Genomic DNA, 25,940 nt, shown 5'->3' on the forward strand with positions numbered 1-25,940 from the left:
CCTACAAATGGAATAAAAAAGTTAAAAAAGTACAAAAAAGACAACAGGAAAACCGTGCTATGCCAAGCCGCACAGAATGGCTTTGCTCTTATTTATCCTCTCTGATATTTCAACAATATACAAAAAAAAACCAACACAAAGGAACTGATAATCAACCGTCTGCTGGATGAAAAGAATGCCAAGGCCGTGGCACAGAGAGACTGAAAATGCCGCCAAGTAGTGCAAAGTATACAATTACCCTCAACACACAATTATGATATTCCATACATACAACTTTAGATTGCTTTTCATTACTTCCTGCCAGTTTTGACCCTGCAATTGTTCGTGTAGGGGTCTCCTGCATTTCTTTTATGCTAAGTGATGACTCACGCTATTATTGAGTTAAATCATATGGAAACATTTTCTTGGTTTAAACGCCAAGATTTTTCACAAATCATGTAAAATGTCTCTTTAACAAGTTTCCTAGTGTCCCAGCTCTATTTTTGTGGCATTGTTTGATTTTCTCCCCCAATTATTACTATTATTATTTTGTATTGTATCAATATATTTTTAATCTATTGTCTATTTTTATTGTATCATTTGTTATCTATCTTATTCATTATATCCTGTAATAACTGTGCCGCTCCTCCTATCGGCCCTGGTCTGTAACGCTCAGGACTAGGGTTGAGCGAAACGGATCAGTCATTTTCATTGGCAAAGTCGGCGTCTCATGAAACCGACCCGATCCCTGTGTGGGGTCGGCCATGTGGTACGCGATCTCGGCGCCAAAGTCGCGTTTCGTATGACGCGTTTAGCGCCATTTTTTTCAGCCAATGAAGGAGTGTGGGCAGAGTGATGACATAGGGGTGAGAGAGAGAGAGAGCGAGAGAGAGAGAGAGAGAGAAATCGGCCGATTTCGCCCGACTCGACTTTTCAAAAAGTCCTAAAAAGATCAAGATTAAGGTCCGATCTGACCACTGATCGGTAAACGTTTAGTGATCGGTGGTCGTTTATATCCCTTTACACAGGCAGACCAAAGCAAACGATGCGCACTTAGTGCTAAATACTAGATTGCTCAGTGCACACAGGCAGCCATAGTTCTCGTTGGCTGCAGCAGTCGGGCGTCCAGAAGAGATGGCCACATGCACAAAGGTCATTGAGAAATGGAGGAGGGGGAAGAAGTGAGCTGTGACATCAGCTACTGTAACTAGTGGATCCTGTGCTATCCGCTAGGTATAGAGGTGTTACTAGTCATTGTAATCTTGTCTGTGATGATAATGAGTCTGCTGAAAAGTTTCTGTAATGAACAGAAAGTTTGAGTGTAAAATAAGCCCCGGAAGCCAGTGTGAACATTATAAGGTTTAGTATTTTATATGAAAAAGAAAAATAAATTGCCAACATTACAACACAAAAATCTGACTGAAGCAACAGGTCTTTTTCTGATGATATTTTCTGCCACTGTTTTCCATTAGTGCAGGAACATAGCAAACGGTTGGTGGAAAATAAAGCACACAGTGCAACAGCTAAATCCATAAATAAATCGCTGACGGCGGACGTAAGGTCCTTCGCTCAAGAACCCTTGAAGTATTCAGCGCTGACAATGTGCCATAAGGAGCGGTACAAACAATGAGCGGTTACCCCCTGATCCTTCGCACTCCTGCTGCTGCTGCTGCTTTTATGAAATCCTCAATAGTTTATTATGCAGTAAAACCGCTACCTGAATAATACGGAATAAACCTGGGAAAAGAGGCGACTGAAGGAAACATCAGGGCATTAAGCCTGCGATATTAAAGATCCGGACTACAAATCCCCCATAAATCTTCCAATGGTAAAAAAAAAACACCGACACCATAATCCGACCCCGTGAAGTATGAAGGCCGCACAATACGGTACAGCCGGATTACACAGCTGCTATTCTTCCTCGCTTTATGTCACCATTAGCAATAGGAAAAATTCTGGTAATCCAATACAACATAAAAATGGGGGCTGGGGAGCGGCACATGGAGAAAACGTGCACATTGCACAGTCTTTAGCCATACCCACCAAGGCACAAATATTAAGGAGGATTATCTTTCATAACAACTAATTGTGCTGTCCCTCTGTGATTCCTCCTGGAAATTGATGAATAGATTAAATATTGGGCACGATTATTTCCTCCTTCAATAGGGTGAGTCCCTGCACTGTCTGCTACTGTCAGCATTGAGAGCTCAGGGCGAGACCCTAACAGCGTCACACCCTGGTGACCGACCCCGCTCCAACGACAGCTCCCGCCCCAGCCACTGACCACGCTCCAGCAACTGCTTCTGCCCCAGATAAAGACCCCGTGTGAAGAAACCAGATTGTATCTTAATTTCCCAGACAACCATGTTTTTGCAAACCAAATAACTGGCTTTTTACCTGTATATTGGCTTGTGAATTTAAGTGTTTATGTCTGGTGGGTCAAGAAGACAGACTTGCCCACTGATATACTATCTAACATACTGTGTAAGTCTGTAATAGTGACTGTACATTGAGTGGGTTAAGCTTTGTTTATTGATGTGTGCTTATATGCTAATAGTGCTACTTATCCCATCATCATTGTTTACCTTATCTTGATGTTGGACTGAAGGACCCTGGGTAATTCTAAAAATAGCTTACATGCCTTGGGTATAAAAAGACTCAGAGATCACATCCTGGGAGTCTGAAGTTATACAGAGCTACCAGCCGGACATTCTGCAAACCACCCAACAGACAAGAGAAAGGACTGCAGCCAATTCATCATGGCACCATCACGAGGGACACTGATCTAGGATTCTATAGGATACAACCTAGGGATTTTCGGCTCCGGTTGGAAGGACACAGATCTGATCCAGTGACCATCTCTGAACCATGGATCTGTTTGGAGAAAGCCAGGTTTGGGACCCGCTGGTCGCCTGGTTCCATGGAGATGGTCAGATAAGCCAGGTGGTGACTCTCGTGTCAACTGGCTTTGGACCTTGTATGGACTCTATGGACAGTTCTTGGTCATCTCCCTATGCTTGTCATTACCCCTTCTCTGTGCGTTCATCCACAGATGGAGTAGCGACCCTGGGCGCTCTGACATAACATCTACCATTATCTCGACGAGTCAGCGGAATGGTGAGGCCCTGTAATGTGCACCATCTTGGGGTAATTGGTGGGAGTGTTCTGTTTGCTATTGTGTGCTGTGGTTCAATAAAGTATCGCCACACTGTTTTACGTTAACCCTGTGTTGTCTGTGTAGTGTATTGCCCACTGGGAGATAGAGCGGGCGTTCAGTGGTATGAGCCGTGGTCCATACAGTCTTGCTAAAGACAGCCGGGCCAGAGCACCCACTGACCCCGTTTCTCCACACCCCGCTCTGGTGACTACTACCGCCGCCACCGATGAGACACTAATAGGCCCGCTCCCAACACCATCAGCCCCCCGACCTGGTTGGGACCACTACAACATCCCCTGGGACCAGGAATACGGGATGGAGGGGCACATAAGCGCTCCGTTAACACCTGTAGGCACACCACTGGAGGTGAGCGCAGAGGGGGTGGTCTTTCAGTGGGACCATCCTTGGGGAGGCGCAGCCGGAAGGGTCCCATATAGAAATCCTCACCTGGGAGTAGTATGGCCAGCATCTGGAACTAAAATGGAAAAGAAAGGAAGAGGAGAGTGAGGCTTGACGTAAAGCTATAGAGGAGCGTAATTTCTGGGCCAAAGCTCAGGCACGTAAGGCCAAACAATTTGACCGGGGCCCATTGAAACAGGGCGTTATAGTGGCCTTTCACCTTCAAAGGGGTTAGGGTTTCCTTAAGGAACCTGGACTACTGGCAGAGGTCTTTGTCACCCGGCGTGACGTGGAATCTCATGTCCTGGAGGGACACCTGGGCAGGGATCTGTACCCAGGGGATCATGTAACCTACACCCGTCACTGGGGTGAAAAAGGCTGGTTATGCCCTCAATGTCAGAAAAAGCCAACTGACCACTACCAGTCCTGACAAGTTGGTGACACCAAAATCAGCAGCGCCAAAGTCAGAAAGACCTAAGCCATCTGCAAGTAGTGTAGCCCCAAAATCTGCAGAGGTCAAGTCGGTACCCCGCATAGTAAAGAAACAACGTACAGTGTACTGACGGGCTACACAAACTGAACTAGTAACAAGGTGCAGCTGCACTCAGACTCGCCTAGTGGGAACTGACCGAATCTTCTTAATCCCTGGGATCAGACTGGACCCCAAGACCAAAGAAAGTAGTGTCCAGGTGCTACCAAAGGAACCGCAAAACTAAATTTCAATCGGAAATTACTGTAAAGGCATGTGCACTGCGGATTTTGTTTTCCATAGGTTTACATGGTACTGTAAACGCATGGAAAACTGCTGTGAATCTGCAGCAGCTAATCCGCTGCGGTTCCGCAGCAAAATCCGCAGCGTGTGCATATACCCGAAAATATTGCCTGGTCAGTGAAAACTGGCTATGGGGGTTAAATTGAGACCAGTTTAAGAGTAGTACAAATATGACAACTTTCAGAAAATACACATAGAAGTGCCGTAATGTTATAAATGAAACAGTGGTGCGGCAGAGCGGGTGATGACTCACGGGGTTTCCACGGAAATGTCAGTTCCCCAAAAGCCCATTCTCATTTTGCAGATCATTAATTGCACAGAAATTGATAAATCAGCCTCTTTAGTGCTATTACTTATGACCTTCTATTAGAACAGCAGATGTCCAGCTTCAGACCGGTAATTTCCCACTGTCTTCACTGCCATAATGCCCTTGAAGTTCCAGATTCCAAATTCCATAATAACAGAGTATGTGGGTGGTCAGGTGAGGAGACATTGCTCAAACATCGAGCGGCACCATACAGAAAATACCTTAAGGTACCTTCACACTAAGCGACGCTGCAGCGATATCGACAACGATGCCGATCGCTGCAGCGTCGCTGTGTGGTCGCTGGAGAGCTGTCACACAGACCGCTCTCCAGCGACCAACGATGCCGAAGTCCCCGGGTAACCAGGGTAAACATCGGGTTGCTAAGCGCAGGGCCGTGCTTAGTAACCCGATGTTTACCCTGGTTACCAGTGTTAAATGTAAAAAAACAAACACTACATACTTACATTCGCGTCCCCCGGCGTCTGCTTCCCTGCACTGTGTAAGCGCCGGCCCTAAGCACAGCGGTGACGTCACCGCTGTGCTTTGCTTTACGGCCGGCACTGACACATTCAGTGCAGGAAGCTCTGAGCAGCAGCGCGGACGCCGGGGGACGTGACAGACATCAGAAGGTGAGTATGTAGTGTTTTTTTTTTTTTACTTTTACAATGGTAACCAGGGTAAATATTGGGTTACTAAGCGCGGCCCTGCGCTTAGTAACCCGATATTTACCCTGGTTACCATTGTAAAACATCGCTGGCATCGTTGCTTTTGCTGTCAAACACGACGATACACGCCGATCTGACGACCAAATAAAGTTCTGGACTTTCAGCAACGACCAGCGACATCACAGCGGGATCCTGATCGCTGCTGCGTGTCAAACACAACGATATCGCTATCCAGGACGCTGCAACGTCACGGATCGCTGTAGTTATCGCTGCAAAGTCGTTTAGTGTGAAGGTACCTTTACACCGAATGTTATCTGACATCTTGCAAAAATGTTTGTTTTTCTGGCGATTATTTTGATCAGAGTGTGGTCTGAGGGTCATCAGTTTTTCTTGTACGTGGAGGAAACAAATAGCTTCTCCACTTTCTCCTTTCTCACTGTTCGTGTCATGTCATCCGAAGTAGGTCAGATTTTTTCTCGGATCACGGACTCTTAGACTTCCATTGCCAATTTTCATCTGACTGTCGAATTAATATCGGACATGTCTACACTATTTTCTGCAGACCGAACGAAGACCAACAGACATGTGACTGGTCCCATAGACTATCACAGGTACGATGGAAAATCCGTGAAAATCACAGGGGTAGCAGGCGTACATTAAAACTGGACATCAGAATGAGGACTGACTGTCCAAACCAAGTAAAGGCGCTCGGTGTATAATGGCGCGGCCAAATATTTAAGAGCCCCTCTGCCTCCATCCTTCCAGAGAAGGGCAAAAGAAATGAATGCAATGTGTGACCGAGCCCTTAACCTACAATAAATAAATATAAATATATATATATACAGCTCTGGCAAACATTAAGAGGCCACCAAATCAAAACCCTGTCATGGGCAGCCCAATCTTCAGACCTGAACCCCAGTGAAAACCTCTGGAATGTAATCAAGAGGATGATGGATAGTCACAAGCCATCAAACAAAGAAGAACTGATTCAATTTTTGCGTCAGGAGCGGTGTGATAGACTGGTGGAAAGCATGCCAAGACGCATGAAAGCTGTGATTAAAAATCATGGTTATTCCACAAAATATTGATTTCTGAATTCTTCCTGAGTTAAAACATTAGTATTGTTGTTTCTATATGACCATGAACTTGTTTTCTTTGCATTATTTGAGGTCTGAAAGCAATGGCTATTTTTCAATTTTGAAAATTTTTCCTTTTCAGAAAAAAACAAACAAAATGTATTGCTTGGAAATTCGGAGACATGTTGTCAGAAGTTTATAGACTAAAAGAACAATTTACATTTTACTCAAAAATATACCTAGAAAGAGAAAAATCAGACAAACTGAACATGTTGCAGTGGTCTCTTAATTTTTGCCAAAGCTGTATATGTATGTATGTATGTATATGTATATATATATATATATATATATATATATATATATATATATATACATATACATATATACATATACATATATATAACAAAATTGTGTATTTATTTTGATAATAAAATGTGCAACTAGATTCACATTCACCTTCTCTGCGGTTTGGAAATATTGCTTCACCAGATCTTCCACTCTCAGCGTTGCCGCCTCTGAGGACGATTTGCTGTCAAGTTTCCCGAAATTAATAGTCACGGTATCTGGAATAAAAGCAGAGAAGGTTACCGTGTACTCCACACACACCGCACAGCAGGTGTTAGAAGGTTATCGCCAGACGCGCGCCCTCGAGAGCGCCGGTGCCCACATGTCAGATGTAGGACAGACCGGGAACATCTAGCAGCTACACAATGTACATGCTAACGCAAGCTGGTGACACGCAAAGAATGGGAAATGGGTAAAACCGGTGGTCTTCTGTGACCTAGACACCTTTATGCATAAAACAGGAGCTCCGATGAGACAAAGTGAAAAATGGAAACAAACTGACTGGAAAAATAGTAAAGCTTAAAAGAAAACGTGCAAAAACCAACAATAATATAGAACACAAACAATAATGTTATGTATCAATGCATAGATTTATGTGTGTGTGTATATATATATTGGGGTTTTTCAGGCATTCCCTTATTAGTAGTGATGAGCGCAAGCGCTCGTTACTCAAGTTTGCCTAGGGTGCTCGGGTGCGCACCGAGGATCGCGGGTATTTGTTTTGCGGCCACAAAACATGATGGGATTACCTGACAAACAAGGGCAATCCCCGCATGTTTTATAGCTAACAGCTGTGAAACATATGGCCGCGGGGACTTGAACATGTCACTCAAGCACCCGTGATGCTCGGTATGTAAACGAGCACCCTACGCACACTCGAGTAACGAGCACTGGCGCTCATCACTACTTATTAGTTGTAACTAGACCAGAAAATTATCTCACCTAAAGGAAAACGGTCACTAGGTTTTTGATCCCCCATCTGATGTAAAGGTAGCGGTAGAGACCCGGATTCCAGTGATGTGTCACTTACTTTCCTGGGTGCTGCAGTTTGGATAAAACCCCCGTTTGCCTTGCTACACATGTAGCAGTTCTCTGAATGCTGAGCTCTGTATAACCCCGCCCACACCACTGATTGGTAGCTTTCTGTGTACACTGCCAAGGCTGCCAATCAGTGATGAGGGCGGAGTTATACAGAGCTCATAAATAAAGAGGACTACCTGGCAGGAAGTTTACTAGTCCTATAGTGATAATCTCCTGCTGATAAATCAGGGATTTTATCAAACTTACAGCAGGCAGCCCACTAATAGGACCACTGGTCTCCTATATGTTAAATAAGAAGAGCTTTGAATGAATAAAATGCAATTATACAGAATATTTTCCTGCAAACCATATATCGTCCTGCTCAGCTTCTCCTGCTCTATACAGTGCTGTCCACAGATCACTACCTGTACAATGTTACAGTTCCCTTTAAGCTTTCCCACCCCATGTTTTATTCCAATTGCTGACATTTCCATCCTCTCCATGTTTTACAATATGAAGCCCCAAATTGCAGCTGTAAATGAGGCTTCACATAGGACATAAGACGGCCAAACTTACAATAGATTCTACATTTCTCCTCTCATGTCCTCGGATATGTTCTTTTGCAGCTGCTGCCTGGCATTGAGTGCTGTCACTTACTTTTTACCGGTTTACACAAGGTTTTCTCCTGCTCCATTATTCTCAGATATAATCTGTTTAATGTATGTTCCCCCAAACTTTTTATTGCAGAAAGGTGCAGAAACTAAAAGACTGTGTATTGGGGAGGAAAGTAATAAAAAAAGCCTAAGGCTATGTTCATATTGTGTTTTTGCCAAATTTTAGTGGCTCCATTGAGACTGTCTGAAACTATGAAAAATGGGATTAAGGAGCAACCTCCGACAGCTCCATTGACTTTAGTGAGGCGGTTGGAGTCACTTTGCGGTGCTCTGTCTGGCCTCTGTTTCAGTGTCCGCCTTCTTGAGGCAGGTACAAATCTTTGAGACTGCCTCAAGAAGGCGGAAACTGTGGAAACAGAGGCCAGACAGATCACAAAGTTACTCTGCCTGCCTCATTAAACTCAATGGTCCAGTCGAAGGTGGTGCCTGGATCCCATTTTTGAGGGATTCAGATGAAAGCCCCGATGGAGCCACTGCCACCTGGTAAAAATGCAATATGAATCCAGCCTAATGTAAACGTCTCACATTTTATTTTTCGATAAAGCATGAATACAATTACTTTGTAAAGGTAACAGTCCGTGATGCTTTACTAACCGTGCAATGTTAAAGGTAACAGTCCGTGATGCCTTACCAACAGTGCAATGTTAAAGGTAACAGTCCGTGATGCTTTACTAACAGTGCAATGTTAAAGGTAACAGTCCGTGATGCTTTACTAACAGTGCAATGTTAAAGGTAACAGTCTGTGATGCTTTACTAACAGTGCAATGTTAAAGGTAACAGTCCGTGATGCTTTACTAACAGTGCAATGTTAAAGGTAACAGTCTGTGATGCTTTACTAACAGTGCAATGTTAAAGGTAACAGTCCGTGATGCCTTACCAACAGTGCAATGTTAAATGTAACAGTCAAGTAAAGATCACACCTTTCCTGCTTGGTGCCGAATAAAATAACAGCTATTCTTAATGTACTCCCTATTTGGAGGAGCATGCATGTGTTCTGAATGGGGACACGGATGTAAGCTGCGGCCAGGTTTCTAAGGCTGTGGCTTATCTCTCCTTAGAAAAAAAAAAGAAGAAGTTGACCATGTTGGATGTTTACTATTCTGTGCCGGAATCAAGACTCGGATTATCTGATGGTAATGATTGTAATACCCACATATATTGTTCTTCCAGTGGTTAATATTAAAAATAAATGTTCTTTTGAAAGTTAAATAGACTTGAAAACGTATATTAGTTATTTTCATAGTTTCATCCGGTCTTATAGAGCTGAGAACATATGTTTGAGGTGGGAAACCTCCATTAACTTCACCGACTCTATAGAGCGATCTTAGGCAAGTTTACGCTGGAACATTAGGATAATGGCAAAGATAATCTCCCTCCTGCTGCGCTGATGCCGGGAATTGCATCAGCATCAATTAGTGTTTAAATAAATTTGGCCAAGAAATCAAATAAATTCTGTCTGATTACTTGAGAATAGATCAGAGACGAAACTTAACCCTGTAAAGTCCGACAACTTTTGTATTTGCGTTTTTATTTTATTCTCCTCCCCTTCGTCTAAGGGCTCATTCAGACGTCCATTTTTTTTCCATGTCCGAGAAAAACAGTCCTAGGTTCAGCAGTGATTTATCAGATTTTTATCCCAGTTTTATCAGTTCCTCTTGGATGGAAAAAAAAAAAAATCCACTTTCTCCTATTTTGCTGAGAAAACGACATCCAAGTACTGTCCGATTTTTCCCCAGAGCTATTGACTTATATCCAACTCTCAATCAGTATCAGAAAGGTCTCCGCGATTTAGCACTTGGTCCACAAAAAAATAAAATCATGTGAACAGCCCCATAGACTACTGTACTAGGTACAATATCTTTCTGAGAAAAAAACGGATAGAACTTGTGAGCAAAAGACAGACGTCTGAATGAGCCCCAAGAAACATCACTTTTATTTATTTTTCAGTCAACGTAGTCGTCAGAGGGATTTTTTGTGGAATAGAAAGCTTTAACTCTTACAAATGCTGCAATACCCAATGTGTGTTTTTTTTCTATTTTACATTATTTTTAACCGAAGAAAAGATGGGTGATTTGAATTTTTATTCTTTTTTATATATTTTTTTTTTTAAAAAAAAATTTCATTTAACCCATTCCCGACTTGTCCATTTTTCCACTTTCGTCTCTTCCTCTCTCTCTTTTTCAAGAGCGATAACTTTTTTTTTTGTGGAACCAGTTGTTCTTTTGACACCGCTCATTTCATCATATGATGCACTCGAAAATAATAAAATTAATTCTAAGGCTATGTGCTCACGTTCAGGAATTTTTGATTTTTTTATAGTGAAAAAACACCAAGGTTACTTACGGGTAGCCGGTTTTTCCGGAGCCCATGACGGCACACCTGAGAGAGGGGATCCGCCCAGTCAGGACAGGAACCCTACTGAAAATAAAAGGGCGGTACCTCTCCCTCGCTTCAGTTGGTTTTCAGAGCATGAGAGGCCCCCCTGGTTAGTATACATGGCAATCCAACACCACATTATATTAACTAAACACACCCAAAACAATAGTGCACACCGAAAGGGTGAAAAAAAAAGGGGGGGAATATACGGGTGCCGTCATGGGCTCCGGAAAAACCGGCTACCCGTAAGTAACCTTGGTGTTTTCCCTTCCCCCATGACGGCACACCTGAGAGAATTTTGTAGAATGAAACCTTAGGGAGGGACCACCGCTTGGAGCACCCTTCTACCAAAGGTTAGGTCAGCAGAGGAGGAAAGGTCTAGCCGGTAGTGTTTGAAAAAAGTTGAGGGTGAGGACCAGGTAGCGGCCTTGCAAATTTGGTCAATTGATACCTCAGCTTTCTCTGCCCAGGAGGTAGCCACGGCTCTGGTGGAGTGAGCCTTGATGCCGTCAGGAACCGGAGTGCCACTTGCAGAATAGGATAAACTAATGGCCTCCCTGATCCATCTAGCAATAGTACTTTTAGCTACCCCGCACCCTCTTTTGCTACCCTGAAAGGCTACGAATAGGGTTTGGTCTTTCCTCCACTGATTAGTCACAGACATGTATTGTAACATAGATCTTCTCACATCTAACATGTGGAACCTTTGTTCCCCTGGATTTTTAGGATTACTACAGAAAGATGGTAAAGTAATCTCCTGACTCCTATGGAACTTTTGAACCACCTTGGGGAGATAAGCCGGGTCTGGTCTTAGAACAATCCTGTCATCAAAAACCTGAGTATAAGGAGGGCATATTGACAGGGCCTGTAAATCACTTACCCTACGTGCAGATGTTAAGGCTACTAGTAAAACTGTTTTAAGGGTAAGTAACTTAGGTGATAACTCCTGCAAAGGCTCAAAGGGCTGTTTAGTCAGGGCTTCTAAGACCAAATTTAGATCCCAAGGAGGGATTTTTGGGATAATAACTGGCCGAGATCTACTACAAGATTTTATGAATCGTGAGACCCATTTATTTGAGGCAAGATTACAATTATATAGGGCCCCCAAGGCAGAAACCTGAACTTTAAGGGTGCTGGTTGCTAACCCAAGATGTAATCCTGCTTGCAGAAACTCTAGGATAGGACCTATTGGAGCCACCTCCCCCAATGGTTCCCCCAGGAAGTCGAGAAATTTTTTCCATGTCCTACCATAGATTCTAGAGGTTATGGGTTTTCTGCTTTTCAACAGGGTGGAGACTAACCCTGGAGAGAATCCTCGGCGACTTAGTAACGCCCTCTCAAATTCCAGGCTGCGAGATGGAAGCCCTTCACCTGAGAGTGGGTCACTGGGCCCTGGGTTAGCAGGTCCGGAACCTCTGGCAGGATCCATGGGTCTGTTACCGACATCTGCCTTAGAAGGGAGAACCAAGGTCTCCTTGGCCAAAAAGGAGCTATGAAGATGATATTCGCCTGATCCTCTCTGATCTTCCGGATCACAGCTGGAATCATCACTATCGGGGGGAATGCGTAGGCCAGAGAAAACTTCCAAGGTATCAGTAGGGCATCTACTGCGAAGGGATGTTCTCTCGGATTCAAGGAGCAGAACCTCCTGACTTTTCTGTTGTGGGAGTTGGCGAACAAGTCTATCTCTGGTGTGCCCCAGGCTTGGACTATTTGTTGAAATATCTGGGGGTTTAATGACCATTCCCCCTGCCTTAAGCCTCTGCGACTCAGGAAGTCCGCTTGAGTGTTTTCTGTGCCTTTGATGTGCAATGCCGACAGAGATGACAGGTGTTGTTCTGCTAGTTGAAAGAGTATGTTTGATGCCTGCATGAGGCCTTTGGACCTCGTTCCCCCCTGATGATTGACATACGCCACCACTGCTCGATTGTCCGTCAGGATTCGAGTATGGCGACCCCGGAGTAAAGGAAGAAAATGTCTTAGGGATTTCTCCACTGCCCACAGCTCTTTTTCGTTTGATCCATAGTTCTTTTCTCGTATGGACCAGGTCCCTTGTACAGAGTGAGACCTCAGGTGAGCCCCCCAACCTGTACCGCTTGCGTCGGTCGTGATAATGTCTATGACCGGATTTTGCCACCGGACCCCCATTGTCAGGTGGTTTCTCACAGTCCACCAAACTAGGGAATCCCTTACGCCCAGGGAGAGACATAGATTTCCTTCTAAATGCCCTTTTAGCAGTCTTTGGGCTGAGAGAACTTCCCACTGTAGTTGTCTTAGGTGGAATTGTGCCCATTCTACTGCCGGAATACACGATGTTAACGAGCCTAGAAGGGACATTGCCTTTCTCAGAGTCATTGTCGGCTGGCGTATTGCTGTACCGGTCAGATTTATGATTTTGTCTACCTTGTTTTCTGGAAGAAGGCAGAGCTGACGTTCGGAGTCCAGTATTAACCCCAGGAAGGACTGTAATTTTACTGGCAGCAGTCTGGACTTGGGGATATTTATTATCCAACCCAGCTCCCTTAGAGTTGATGTTACCACTGATACTTGATGAGTGCAGTGGGACTCTGATCTTCCTATTACCAGGAAATCGTCCAGATATGGGACAATGACTACATCCCGGGACCGGAGGTATGACATTACTTCCACCATCACCTTGGTGAACACCCTGGGAGCTGTAGACAGACCGAACGGAAGGGCTGTGTATTGATAATGTTTCATCTGGTTCTGGACATAGAGAGCTACTCTCAAGTATTTCTGATATTCCGGATGCATTGGTATATGATAATACGCATCTTTCAAGTCTATTACTGCCATGAAGCAGTGTTGGAAAAGGAGTTTTATGGTCGTATTTATAGACTCCATCTTGAAAGAGTAGTTCTCTATGGATTGGTTGAGTTTTTTTAAGTTTATAATAGTTCTCCAAGAACCATCCGGTTTTTGGATTAAGAAGAGGGGGGAGTAAAACCCGTCTCCCTCCTCCTGAACCGGAACCTCCAGAAGAACCTTTTTGTGGATAAGTCCCAGGACTTCGGCTTCTAGGGCAGATTGTTCCTGCTGGGACTTTCTTCGGGGAGTTATAATAAAGTTTCGTCTGGGTGGACAGGTGAATTTTATTTTGAGGCCGTCTCTGATTATATTTATGACCCAGGTACTGGGGGAGATGTTTACCCAGGCCGGAAAGAAGAGGGAGAGTCTTCCTCCCACTTCTGGCGTAATGTCATTGGGGGGATTTCTTTGCCGATGTAGAGGGCCCTTTGAACATGTAGCCTGAGCCTCTCTTATCCCTAAAGTCCCAGTTTTTTCTTTCTCCTGGGGGGCGACCTCTATTAAATCTTCTCCTCCGAAAAAAGGGTTTTTTGGACTCTTTAGGGATATTGGGAAAGCCTTTCTTTTTATCTCCTGCATGTTCCAGGATTTCTTCAAGTTTTTCCCCAAAGAGGAGTTGGCCATCACATGGGATGGAGCACAGCTTGTGTTTAGATGGTAAATCCCCCGGACAACCTTTGAGCCAGAGGGCTCTTCTTGCCGCATTAGACAAGCTCGCTGCTCTGGCCGTTAGTCTTGCGGAATCCGCAGAAGAGTCTGCTAAAAAGGCTGCTGCCCCTTGCACCAAGGATATATTGGCAAGGATGTCGGATCTGGGTACCTTGTCCCTTAGCTGATCCTCTATCTGCTGTAGCCAGACCATCAGAGCGCGGGCCGTACAAGTTCCAGCGATTGCTGGCTTCAGGCCCCCCGCTGAGGCTTCCCAGATATGTCTGAGAAAACCATCTGCTTTTTTGTCAAGCGGGTCTTTAAGAACACCCGAGTCTTCTAATGGAAGGGATGATTTTTTTAAGCATTTGGCTACCGCTCCGTCAATTTTGGGGATCTTTTCCCAAGGTTCAGAGTCTTTATTTTCAAAGGGATATCTCCTTTTGGATGAAGAGGGCAAAGAACCCATTTTTTCAGGTCTTTTCCACTCTTTCTCAATTAATGCTTTTATTTTTGCATTAACTGGAAACGTGCGTTTCCTCCTCTCTTCTAAGCCACCAAACATGACATCCTCTAGTGACCTAGGTGTCTTCTCCTCTTTAAGGCCCATTGCAGACCTAACTGCTTTGACTAATTTGTCCACGTCCTCCGTGGGAAGGCACGGACGACCTCCTGAATCACTGTCCGAGGAGGAATCTGAAGAGTGGACCGAGGCTGGGGAAGTAGAGGGAGATCGGGATGTTTTATGACTCCCTTGTCTCTGAGAGGTATCCGACTCTGTAGACGCCCTACGGCTTCCCCCTCTTGGTTCGCTAAGGGCCAATTTTAAGGAGTCTTTTATTTCAGCCTGTATTATGGCTTTAAGGCTAGTGGAGAAATTAGGGGTTTCTTCTTGAATAGTCTTATTTATGCAGTCAGCACAGAGATCCTTCCGATACTGCACTGCGAGCGGGTTTTTACAAAGGGCACACTCTCGGTTCTTTGTTTTACCGGTAGCTTTCCTGGACCCCTAGTGATCAAAACAGAAAAATGGACCCTGTTACCATAAGGGATACATTCACGTAGATCACTCACCACCGCCGACAATCAAGGGTACCGATTTTTGAGGCTGGACAGATGCACGTGAAGCGTCCCTCCTGGACGTTGACGAATCTTGCCGGACGGAACGACCACTGTTTTTACCACTTGAGCGGCTGCTCCTGGTATGTTGGTGGCTCGGCAAGGCATCTGGTGAGAGCTCCGGCTGCTGCTGCTGTGAAGACTGCTGCAGCTGCTCTTGTTGTCCTACCTCCATGGCGAAGTTTTTGGACATGAGCGCGTCTTCTGTGGTCCAGCACCCTTTTATGGGGCGACCACTGCACTCCCCGCCTCTCCGGTGCCCAATAGTGATCCCTCCCCCTCTCTGCCATGCCGCCGGAGTCTTCATTCACCGGCCGGCGTTTTCTTCATGGGCGCCGCCATCTTGGATCCGGCGCCTACCTCCGACGTCACACGGGCACGCCCATTCACAGCGGGCCTGACGTGCGACGCCAGAAGAGCGACCCGGAAGCGGCCGCCGCGCCGGCAGAGAGGGGTGGGCGGCGTGGCAGCCATGGAAGGAACCCGGTCCTCCAACCATGCTGCACAACGCCCGCACGGACGCAGTGACCCGGGGGGACCTGCGGACGGCGCCTCCAGGACCCGAACCTCCGACGCACAGGCGCTGCCTGTTCTTCCACGCCGGGACGGGACCTGGGTAAGTCGAACCGCCGTGTTCAGCACAAGGGTCCCTGTCAGGACAGGAAACCCAACTGAAGCGAGGGAGAGGTACCGCCCTTTTATTTTCAGTAGGGTTCCTGTCCTGACTGGGCGGATCCCCTCTCTCAGGTGTGCCGTCATGGGGGAAGGGAAAAAACGCATATATTAAGAATCCTATTATTAGAATGCATTTTTTGTGCACATGTTGAGTTTTTTTTCCACGGCAGGATCGCATTCCGGAAAATAACGCAGCATGTTCATTCTTTGTGCGGAATCGCGGGGATTCCGCACACATTGGAATGCATTGATCCGCTTACTTCCCGCATGTGGCTATGCCCACCATGCAGGAAGTAAGCAGATCATGTGCGGATGGTACCCAGGGTGGAGGAGAGGAGAATCTCCTCTAGGTCCTGGGAACCATATAATTGTTAAAAAAAATTATTAAAATAATAAATAATAAATCGTTATATTCTCACCTTCCGGCGTCCCCGGCAGTCTTCCCGCGATGCTCGCGCTCCCAGTAATGCTTTGCGGCAATGACCTGTGATGACGTGTGGTCATTGCCGCAAAGCATTACTTGGACCGGAGCATCGCGAGGAGCGGGAAGACTGCCGGAGACGCCGGAAGGTGAGAATATCACGATTTTTTATTATTTTTAACATTAGATCTTTTACTATTGATGATGCATAGGCAGCATCAATAGTAAAAAGTTGGTCACACTTATCAAACACTTTATTTGACAAGTCTGACCAACCTGTCAATTCCGGACGTGTGCACATAGCCTAAATGTAGCAAAAATTGCAAAAAAAAGGGCAATTACACAATTGTTTTAGGGGTATTTTAGTTACAGTGTTCACAATACGGTAAAAATTACCTGGAAATATTATTCTGCATGTCAACACAATATCGAAGATATTAAAGGGAACCTGTCACCCCCAAAATAGATGGTGAGGTAAGCTCACCGTCATCAGGGGCTTATCTACAGCATTCTGTAATGCTGTAGATAAGCCGCCGATGTTACCTGAAAGAGGAGAAAAAGAGGTTAGATTATACTCGCCCAGGGGCGGTCCCGCTGCGATGGGCGTCTCAGGTCCGCTCCAGCGCCTCCCATCTTCATTCCATGACGTCCTCTTCTGGTCTTCAAGCCGCGGCTTCGGCGCAGGCGTACTTTGTCTGCCCTGTTGAGGGCAGAGCAAAGTACTGCAGTGTGCAGGCGCCAGAAAGGTCAGAGAGGCCCGGTGCCTGCACACTGCAGTACTTTGCTCTGGCCTCAACAGGGCAGACAAAGTACGCCTGCGCCGGAGCCGCGGCGTGAAGACCAGAAGAGGACGTCATGGAATGAAGATAGGAGGCGCCGGAGCGGACCTGAGACACCCATTTGACCGGACCGCAGCTGGAACGCCCCTCGGTGAGTATAATCTAACCTCTTTTTCTCATCTTTCAGGTAACATCAGGGGCTTATCTACAGCATTACAGAATGCTGTAGATAAGCCCCTGATGACGGGGAGCTTACCTCACCATCGATTTTGGGGGTGACAGGTTCCCTTTAAACATGCCTAGGTTTTTTTAAGTGGTGTAAAAAAATTTTTGAAAAAGAAGAAAAAATAAATTTCACTCGTTTCACAAGACTAGTAATGTTCTTAATTTTTGGTCAATGGGGCGGTGGGAGGACTTATTTTTTCATAATTATGCCATTACGATTCTCCAGGTCATTACAAGTTTGCAGATATCAAACATATATAGGTTGTTTTTTATTTAAGTGGTGAAAAAAATATCCAAAGCTTGTAAAAAAAAATAAAAATAAAAAAATAATTGTGCCATTTTTCCAAGACCCATGGCATCTACATTTTTCGGGATCTGCGGCTGGCTTTAGCCCTGCTGTGTGTAGCTTAAATCATCATCTGCTATGAATGGATCTGCGATGACAAGCAGACGACCCCTGGATGTGATGCCGACCCATTGGCGCACCATGATCATGTGACAGGGGCGCCAAGGGCGTGTTTTGTGATGCGCTTCATGTAATCGCAATCTAAATGCAGCTGTCAGCGATTGACAGTGGCATTTAACTTGTTAACAGCAGCGGGTGGATCCTGGATCCATCTGAAGCTGTTCAAGGTACATGAAAGCTGATCAGATTAGCTGTCAAGTATGAGGAAATTTGCGGGCTTAGTACCGGCGCCTGCATGAAATGCAGGGAGATGACCCATGACGTACCTATACATCCGAGGTCATGAATGAGGTTGACTGTATTTGACTGGCCCCTTAGGGGACTTGAACTTGCGATAGTCTGATCGCTTCCATACACAGCAACACCACAGTGTTGCGATATACAGCAAAAATAATGTTCTCCTATGAGTACCAACCAGAAGCTTGTGTTTAAAGGAGAACCTTCATGACAAGTGCAGGGATCTTCAACAGACCCCTGGCCATCGTGGCTACCCATAGGTGCCCGCGATTGAGTCACAGGGTTGCCGATGGGCAGATAGAATGACTTTTCCTCCTGCCGGCAGGCTTAAATGTTACATCCTACTGAATTTTAGCACGCCTTATAATGGGGTTGAGAAGAAACCAGATTATACTGTAATTACGCAGATGACCATGTTTAGCAAACCAAGAAGAATTGACTTTTTATCTGTATGTTGGCTTTTGGAATTAAATGTTGATTTCTGGTTGGTCATGAAAACAGACTTTTGTTTGTGTAAGCCTGGAATATTGACTTGTAAGCTGATATTTGATATAACAGTGTGCTCTTATCCTTAATGAATAGTGAGGTCTACTGATATGCTAATTAAACATTGTCTAGCCCAGATAGTTTGTTGATTTTTAAAGCTGAGGAGGATAATTAATGCAAATAGATTACATAATCAAACAAGGCAACTTGGTCATCACCATTCTTCCCCTTATCTGTGAGGGTGGACTGAAGGACACTGGGTAAATCTAAAAGTAGGTAACATGTATAGATAGACTCAGAGACAGAGAGACAGAGAGAAGACAGCCGGATATTCTAAAAAACACCCAAAGGACTAGAGACAGGACAGCAGCCATTTTACATCATGGCTCCACCACGAGGGACACGGATCTATCATTCTATAGGAAACATCCTAGGGGTTTTTGGCTCCGGTTGGAAGAATACAGATCTGCTCCATTGACCATCGCTGGACCATCTGTCCATGTCTCGCTCCATCCTCCAACGTCATATTGCACCACAGACTGTACAGGAGTTGGCCAGGTCTGGGAGGAGATCCTTCAGGAGAACATCCGCCACCTAATCAGGAGCATGCCCAGGCGTTGTAGGGAGGTCATACAGGCACTTGGTGGCCACACACACTACTGAGCATAATTTCCTTGTCTTGAGGCATTACCACTGAAGTTGGATCAGCCTGTAATTTGATTTTCCACTTTTTTTAAAAAATTCGTTTATTAAACAACAACAACAAAAAAAGACAAATAGACATACATAGTTTGCATATATCCAGGTCAGCACAAACACACTCATCGTAATAGTCATAAAGAACACAGTAAAAGTATATGAGTTTTGATTAATGTAAATCTCAATGCATAGACCGGATCATATAAAACTCAAGATATTACAGTACGTCTAAAGTACTTAAAACCCTAAAACTATTCTACTGCCAAAACAATCCCCATCTCATTAATAAAGTAATACTGAAGCGCAGTTGATTTTCCACTTTGATTTTGAGTATCATTCCAAATTCAGACCTCCATGGGATATTAATTTTGATTTCCATTGATGATTTGTGTGTGATTTTGTTGTCAGCACATTCAACTTTGTACAGAACAAAGTATTCAATGAAAATATTTCATTCATTCAGATCTAGGATGTGTTATTTGAGTGTTCCCTTTATTTTTTTGAGCAGTGTATATTACACATTTATTAGGTAATTCAATTGTAAATAAAAAAATAACTTGTCAGAATTTTGCATCAGAGAGAATCCATAAACTATATCCCTCGACAATCAGCCGCATGGATGTCTATAGGGAACATATAAACATTTTGTCACCAATCAAGGGGACTTGTCAATGAAAAGGCGCTCATGCAACCTTACATACACAACCATATCTGAGACGTATTGTTTCGGCATGCCTAGCATGTCATTCTCTGCAAGGAGAAACGATACTTCTTGGATATGGGTCTGACACCTCTCACACAGCCAAACCAGATCTCCACTTTGCGCTGATGAGGGGCAGTACCCCAAACACAGTGTCTGCAAATTGAGATTCTGGTTTGGCTATTATCCTAAGTCATGTGAGAAGGCTCGTTATAGGGTCAATATAATTAGCATACACAACCATGACATGTTAAAGCTTCGAGAAAACTAGAGGCACGATGTGAGGTGACCGACGTGGGCGTTACATCACGTACTGACCTTTTTTGTCCTTCTGCTCCTTGTGTCTGAAGAAATGTATTATGTCTTTAGGATTGGCCGCTTTATCCACAAACTTCTGGCTGAACCGGAGAGTGTTGAAGGGTTCAAAGCCGCCCGTGTAATCCACCTGAGAAAGACAAGCAAGGTCACGCAGAGAACAGATATATAGCTTTCAAAAAATAAAAAATAAATAAATAAAGCCCTTCTTTTGCTTAGGATCAGGAAGTTTTGTGTCTTAGGACCTCGCAACATTGACCCCCTTGTTTATTGCGACTTAGATGTGGTCTGAGGTCATAAATTAGAAATTAGCACCATTTAGGTGTCTAAGTAATTAACAACTCATAGAATTGACACCTGGGGGCTGGTATTCTCATATTGACCCCTCCAGCATAATAATAGCAGCCCGCAGCTGTCCAGAAAAGGATTATTAGATGCGCCAATTGTGGCGCTTTGCCCGGCTCTTCCCACCTGCCCTGCAGCGGTGGCAAGTGGGGTTCATCCTTGTGGGGTTAATATCACCTCTGTATTGTCAGGTGACATCAAGTCCACAGATTAGTAATGGAGAGGCACCTATATGACACCTATCCATTACTAATTCTGTAGCTGTATGATAAATAAACACACAGCCAGAATAAAGTCTTTTATCTCAAATAAAACAAAACACACTTTTACTTTTTTGTTTAAAAATAATAAACAATTATACTCACCCAACGCCTAAGTCCACTGAATCCCTCGTCTCCTGTAATAAAACAAAAATAAAACAACCATATCCCTCATCTGTCCGTCCTTTTGTCCCATGCCATAATCCCTGTCTGGGGGATAATTGGTTTTCAACCTGGACGGTGCCAAGATGCGACCGTCCAGGCTGCAAACCAGTGGTGAATGAGCTGCTGCGAGCGCAGCATCAATGACTAGCAGTGACGTCAATGAGGTTACCGTGAGTCACTGAGGCTGCATTCCCAGCCGGCAAACGAACAGCGGTGATCTCTGCATTGTGAGAAAAATCTCACGGTGCAGAGGCAAATTCACCGCAGTTCAAATTCACCGCAGTGAAATTCTCCCTGTGAACTGCAGTGAACTCGCCTCTGCACATTGAGATTTTTCTCACGGTACAGAGGTCACCGCAGTTCATTGGCCTGGCTGGGAACGCTGCCTCAGTGACCAGCAGTAACCTCAATGACGTCGCCGCTAGTCACTGACACTGCACGCAGTAGCTCATTCCTCAGTGGTTCTCAGCCTGGACGGTCGCATCTTCACTGCGTAGGCGCCAGATTCCCAGCCCCGCAGTGTGAATACATCATGACACTGGGGCCTCCGCTACACACAGGCGCGATATCCTTACACCACCTGATGTAAGTTCCCGGGCAGCGTGCACGGCGCATGCCCGAGAACTGATTGCAGAACGGAGGTGCCGGTGACGTCCCAAGAAAGAGAGGAGGCGGCGCCCGGAGGCCAGAGGGGGATGATGGACGGCTGCGAGGCGGTTGAGTCAGGGGGAGTAAACATACCTCCCTGACTCAATAGAGGTATGGCAGGAAATTTATAAAACTCACTATTTCAGCTTTCCTAGGGATAATAAACATAATGAAGGTGGCTATTTTACTTTAATAGGCCCTTGGGGGGGTGACAGGTCCCCTTCAATTATTTATTTAAATAATGAAAAAATACGGTGTGGGGAACCCTCTATTCCTGATAACCAGCCTAGCTGAAGCTGACAGATGAGGGTTGTAGCCCCTAGCTGTGAGTTTTGCCTGGCTGGTTATCACAAATACAGGGAAACCCATGCTGGCTTTTTTTTTTTTTTTTATTATTATTTCTTTACAGCGCAGGAGCCGACTGATGAATACTCTCATGAGCCACTCCTGCTCTCACTGTTATTAGCGGCAGCAGGCGTCGGCTGGTGGGAACAGTAGTCCTATCAGCCGACACCAATTACTGGAGGTAAACTTTATACGTCCGATCACAGCTGAGCACTCACGCTGTCTTTTGACAGCATGGGAACAGTGGCTGGCTGACCGGCAGTAATGATTTTACCGCCGATCAGAAGCGGTGTTTGCGGCACTGTCATGACAACGCGACAAACACTGGATGTTCGGGCTCCCCATTCAAGTGACTGGGGTCTGAGTTCGGGTCCAGGTACTGTTATAGTACCCGAACCTGAACTTTTTGTAATTGTTCGGCCAAACCTGCTGGACCAGAACATCGAGGTGTCCAGCCATTTCTAATGAAGCATTCATAAGACATGGAGGAGAAGAGGTGGTGGATGCAGCAGATTTCTCTGCTAAAACATACAAAATAGTTTCTTCTATTAAACACTTATCTGAAATGTCAGCAGACAGGGAAAACAGTCACCAGACATGAATTGTATTATTTGGGTGGTAAGATGGGTCTAATAATAGCAGAACGACTGAGCGTGGGTTGTGAAGAATTGTTATTGCAGACATTTAATATCTTTGTAAATGTATTCACGCTCATCGCTAGAATCAGTCTTGTATAATGCAGCACTGCAGGAAGTTAAAAAATTCCCTTTTAAATATTTTTTTTTATCCTAAATTCTAAACTAAAAGCACTAAAAGTACTGCGCCGATATAATGTGTTGGCGTGGGCGAGCCGTCCAAAAAATAAATGAAAAAAGAGACTACATTACATTCATTTCTGTACCACAGAAGACAAGTAATATCACAGTGGCAAAAAGTAGCAGGCAGTGCCACCAAGTAATAACCCCGCAGGGACAGGGGCACACCTAACGCCAATGCATCCCCCTTCCGGAAGGTAGTAGCTGAAAACCTGCTCTTATCACACTAACAGGGTACAAAAATCAATGCGTGGCCATGTACATCACCAGTATATCAGTCTTACCCAACTAGTGGCTATGGAACAACAATTAATTCTCAGACCCCCATACCTGAATCCCCAAATATTGTCACGGGCCGGATACTCTTAACTGGCATTCTGTCAGTATAATAAGTGCTAGAACATTCTTTCCCCTCACTACCCAGCATGGATTGTTGTTACCATAGTCCAAGAGCATTGTCTACCCTGAACAGAAAGCCCACCACTCAGAAAAGCAGGAGCAGAGAAACAAGGGTCCACCTCAACTTCCTGTAGAGAGACAAAGACCCACCTCACTTCCTACAGAGAGACCCATCCCCACATTCTACAGAGACAAAGTCCCGCTGTCGCTTTATTTACAGAGACAAAGACATGATGACGCATCCTACTACATAAATACATGAAAACAAATTTTCAAGAGGGATGAAACAGTGAAAACAATGGTGCCGATTAGGCAGTAAAAATAAACCAACAATGTGATTCTCAGTCAGTATGATTATGGTGACACCAGACTTATACAGTGGCTTGCAAAAGTATTCACCCTATTTGGCATTTTTGTGTTTTGCTACCTCACCACCTGGAACTTCGCTGAGTTTTTTTGAGGGTTTGTCTCAGTTTATGTAAAGAACATGCCTACAACTGTGAACATTTGGTTTTCGTTTTATCGTGAAGCAAGCAACAAATAGGACCAAATAACTGAAAATGTCATTGTGCATAACTATTCACCCTCCCCCTAAAGTCAGTACTTTGTAGAGCCTCCTTTTGTGGCAATTACAGCTGCAAATTGCTTTACATAAGTTTCTATGCGTTGTCCACATCTGTCCATTGGGATTTTAGCTCATTCCTCAAGGCAAAACTGCTCCAGCTCCTTCAGGTTAGATGGTTTCCTCTGGTGATCAGCAATCCTCAAGTCTGACCACAGATTCTCAATTGGATTAAGGTCTGGGCTTTGACTAAGCCACTCCAAAACAAAAAACTCCTTAAATCACTTGAGTGCTGCTGTAAGCAGTATCCATGTCTTTTGGCAATCTCAAAACGAGCCTTCCAATTTGTGTATGTAAGTAAAGGCTTTTTTCCATAAAGGCCACCTCCATGGAGTGTACGGCGTATTGTGGTCGTATGGAAAGATTCTCCAGGCTCTGCGTAGGAACTATGCAGCCCCTTCAGGGTAACGCTTGTTATCTGTGCTGCTTCTATGATTAATGCCCCCCTTGCCCGGGCTGAGAGTTTTGGTGGGCGATCCTCTCTTGGTAGGGTTGTTGTGGTACCATGTACTTTCTATTTGATTATGATAATGGATTTGATGGTGCTCCGGGGAATCATCAGACATTGAGATTTTTTTTTATAACCCAACCATGATTTGTACTTCTCAACAACTCTGTCCCTGACTTGTTTGGAGATCTCCTTGGTCTTCATGGTGTTGTTTGGAGATCTCCTTGGTCTTCATGGTGTTGTTTGGAGATCCCCTTGGTCTTCATGGTGTTGTTTGGAGATCCCCTTGGTCTTCATGGTGTTGCTTGGAGATCTCCTTTGTCTTCATTGTGTTGTTTGGAGATCCCCTTGGTCTTCATGGTGTTGTTTGGAGATCTCCTTTGTCTTCATTGTGTTGTTTGGAGATCCCCTTGGTCTTCATGGTGTTGTTTGGAGATCTCCTTTGTCTTCATTGTGTTGTTTGGAGATCTCTTTGATCTTTATGGTGTTGTTTGGAGATTTCCATGGTCTTCATTGTGTTGTTTGGCTAGTGGTGCCTCTTACTTAAGGGGGTTGCAGCCTCTGTGGCCTTTCAGAAAAAAAGTAAAGGGTATATACTGAGAGACCATGTGACCCTTAGATTGCACACAGGTGGACGTCCTATCACTAAGGATGACTTACGAAGGTAATTCCTTGCACCAGAAATTTTTAGGGGTTTCATAGCAAAAGGGGTGAATGCATATGCACATGGCAATTTTCATTTATTTGATCTCATAAATTTAATTTAAGCCTATATTTTTCTCACTTCACTAACTTAAATTGAGTTTTCCCACAAACAAAAATTAACCAACAGACCTTGGAATAAAAAGTTCCACAAATGGATGTGTTTAAATAAAATGTTCCTGTGCAGAGATAATCTTATAAATCTGCCTGTGAAGACACAGGGGATCAGCGGGTGCCCTGGTATGCTAGCCAAAACGACATGGACCGGGGATCATCCCACCGAATGTCCGCTCTCCTTTCACAGTGGGCTTAAAGGGAACCTGTCACCCCCCCAGGCGTTTGTAACTAAAAGAGCCACCTTGTGCAGCACTAATGCTGCATTCTGACAAGGTGGCTCTTTTAGTTCTTGGTGCTGTAACTGCAGAAATAATCGATTTTGCAATTTGTCCAAAATACCTTGAAATAGTCCTGGGGCAGGTCTTTCCCCCCTAATGCAGACGCAGTACCGCCGCCACTCATGCCCTCTTGGCGCCGCCTCCTCAGCGTTGTTTTTAACTGTCCCAGTGTCTTCGCTGTTATCTTATGCCTTGGGCATGCGCAGTTAGCGATGCCCATCTTCTGACATCATTTGATGTCTTGCTGACTGCGCCTGTGCGGCCGCGCTGCCCGAGATCCCGCCCAGCAGTCTCTTCTGATTTATTCACACTGATTTATTCAGAGAGAGACGCCAGCCACTACAAATTAAGGGACACAAGCTTTTACTATTTGGGGACTATTCTGCTGAGGTAACGAGGTGGAGAAAAGTCTAATTTAGCTCGGTGT

At 44.8% G+C, this 25,940-nt stretch overlaps 1 protein-coding gene across 2 annotated transcripts in view; it reads right to left on the reverse strand.

The window, feature by feature from the left end:
- MRE11 (MRE11 double strand break repair nuclease) overlaps window positions 1–25,940 on the reverse strand; it is a 295,853-nt gene that overhangs the window by 142,403 nt on the left and 127,510 nt on the right. For both annotated transcript variants that reach the window (XM_077298437.1, XM_077298438.1), the window contains 2 exons: window positions 20,373–20,499; window positions 6,812–6,918 (listed from right to left, as the gene is read on the reverse strand). In XM_077298437.1, coding sequence (XP_077154552.1) covers window positions 6,812–6,918; window positions 20,373–20,499 — 234 coding nt within the window. The remainder of the gene's footprint in view (window positions 1–6,811; window positions 6,919–20,372; window positions 20,500–25,940) is intronic.

Source organism: Ranitomeya variabilis, chromosome 3, assembly GCF_051348905.1.
Source record: "Ranitomeya variabilis isolate aRanVar5 chromosome 3, aRanVar5.hap1, whole genome shotgun sequence".
Taxonomy (NCBI): Eukaryota; Metazoa; Chordata; class Amphibia; order Anura; family Dendrobatidae; genus Ranitomeya; species Ranitomeya variabilis.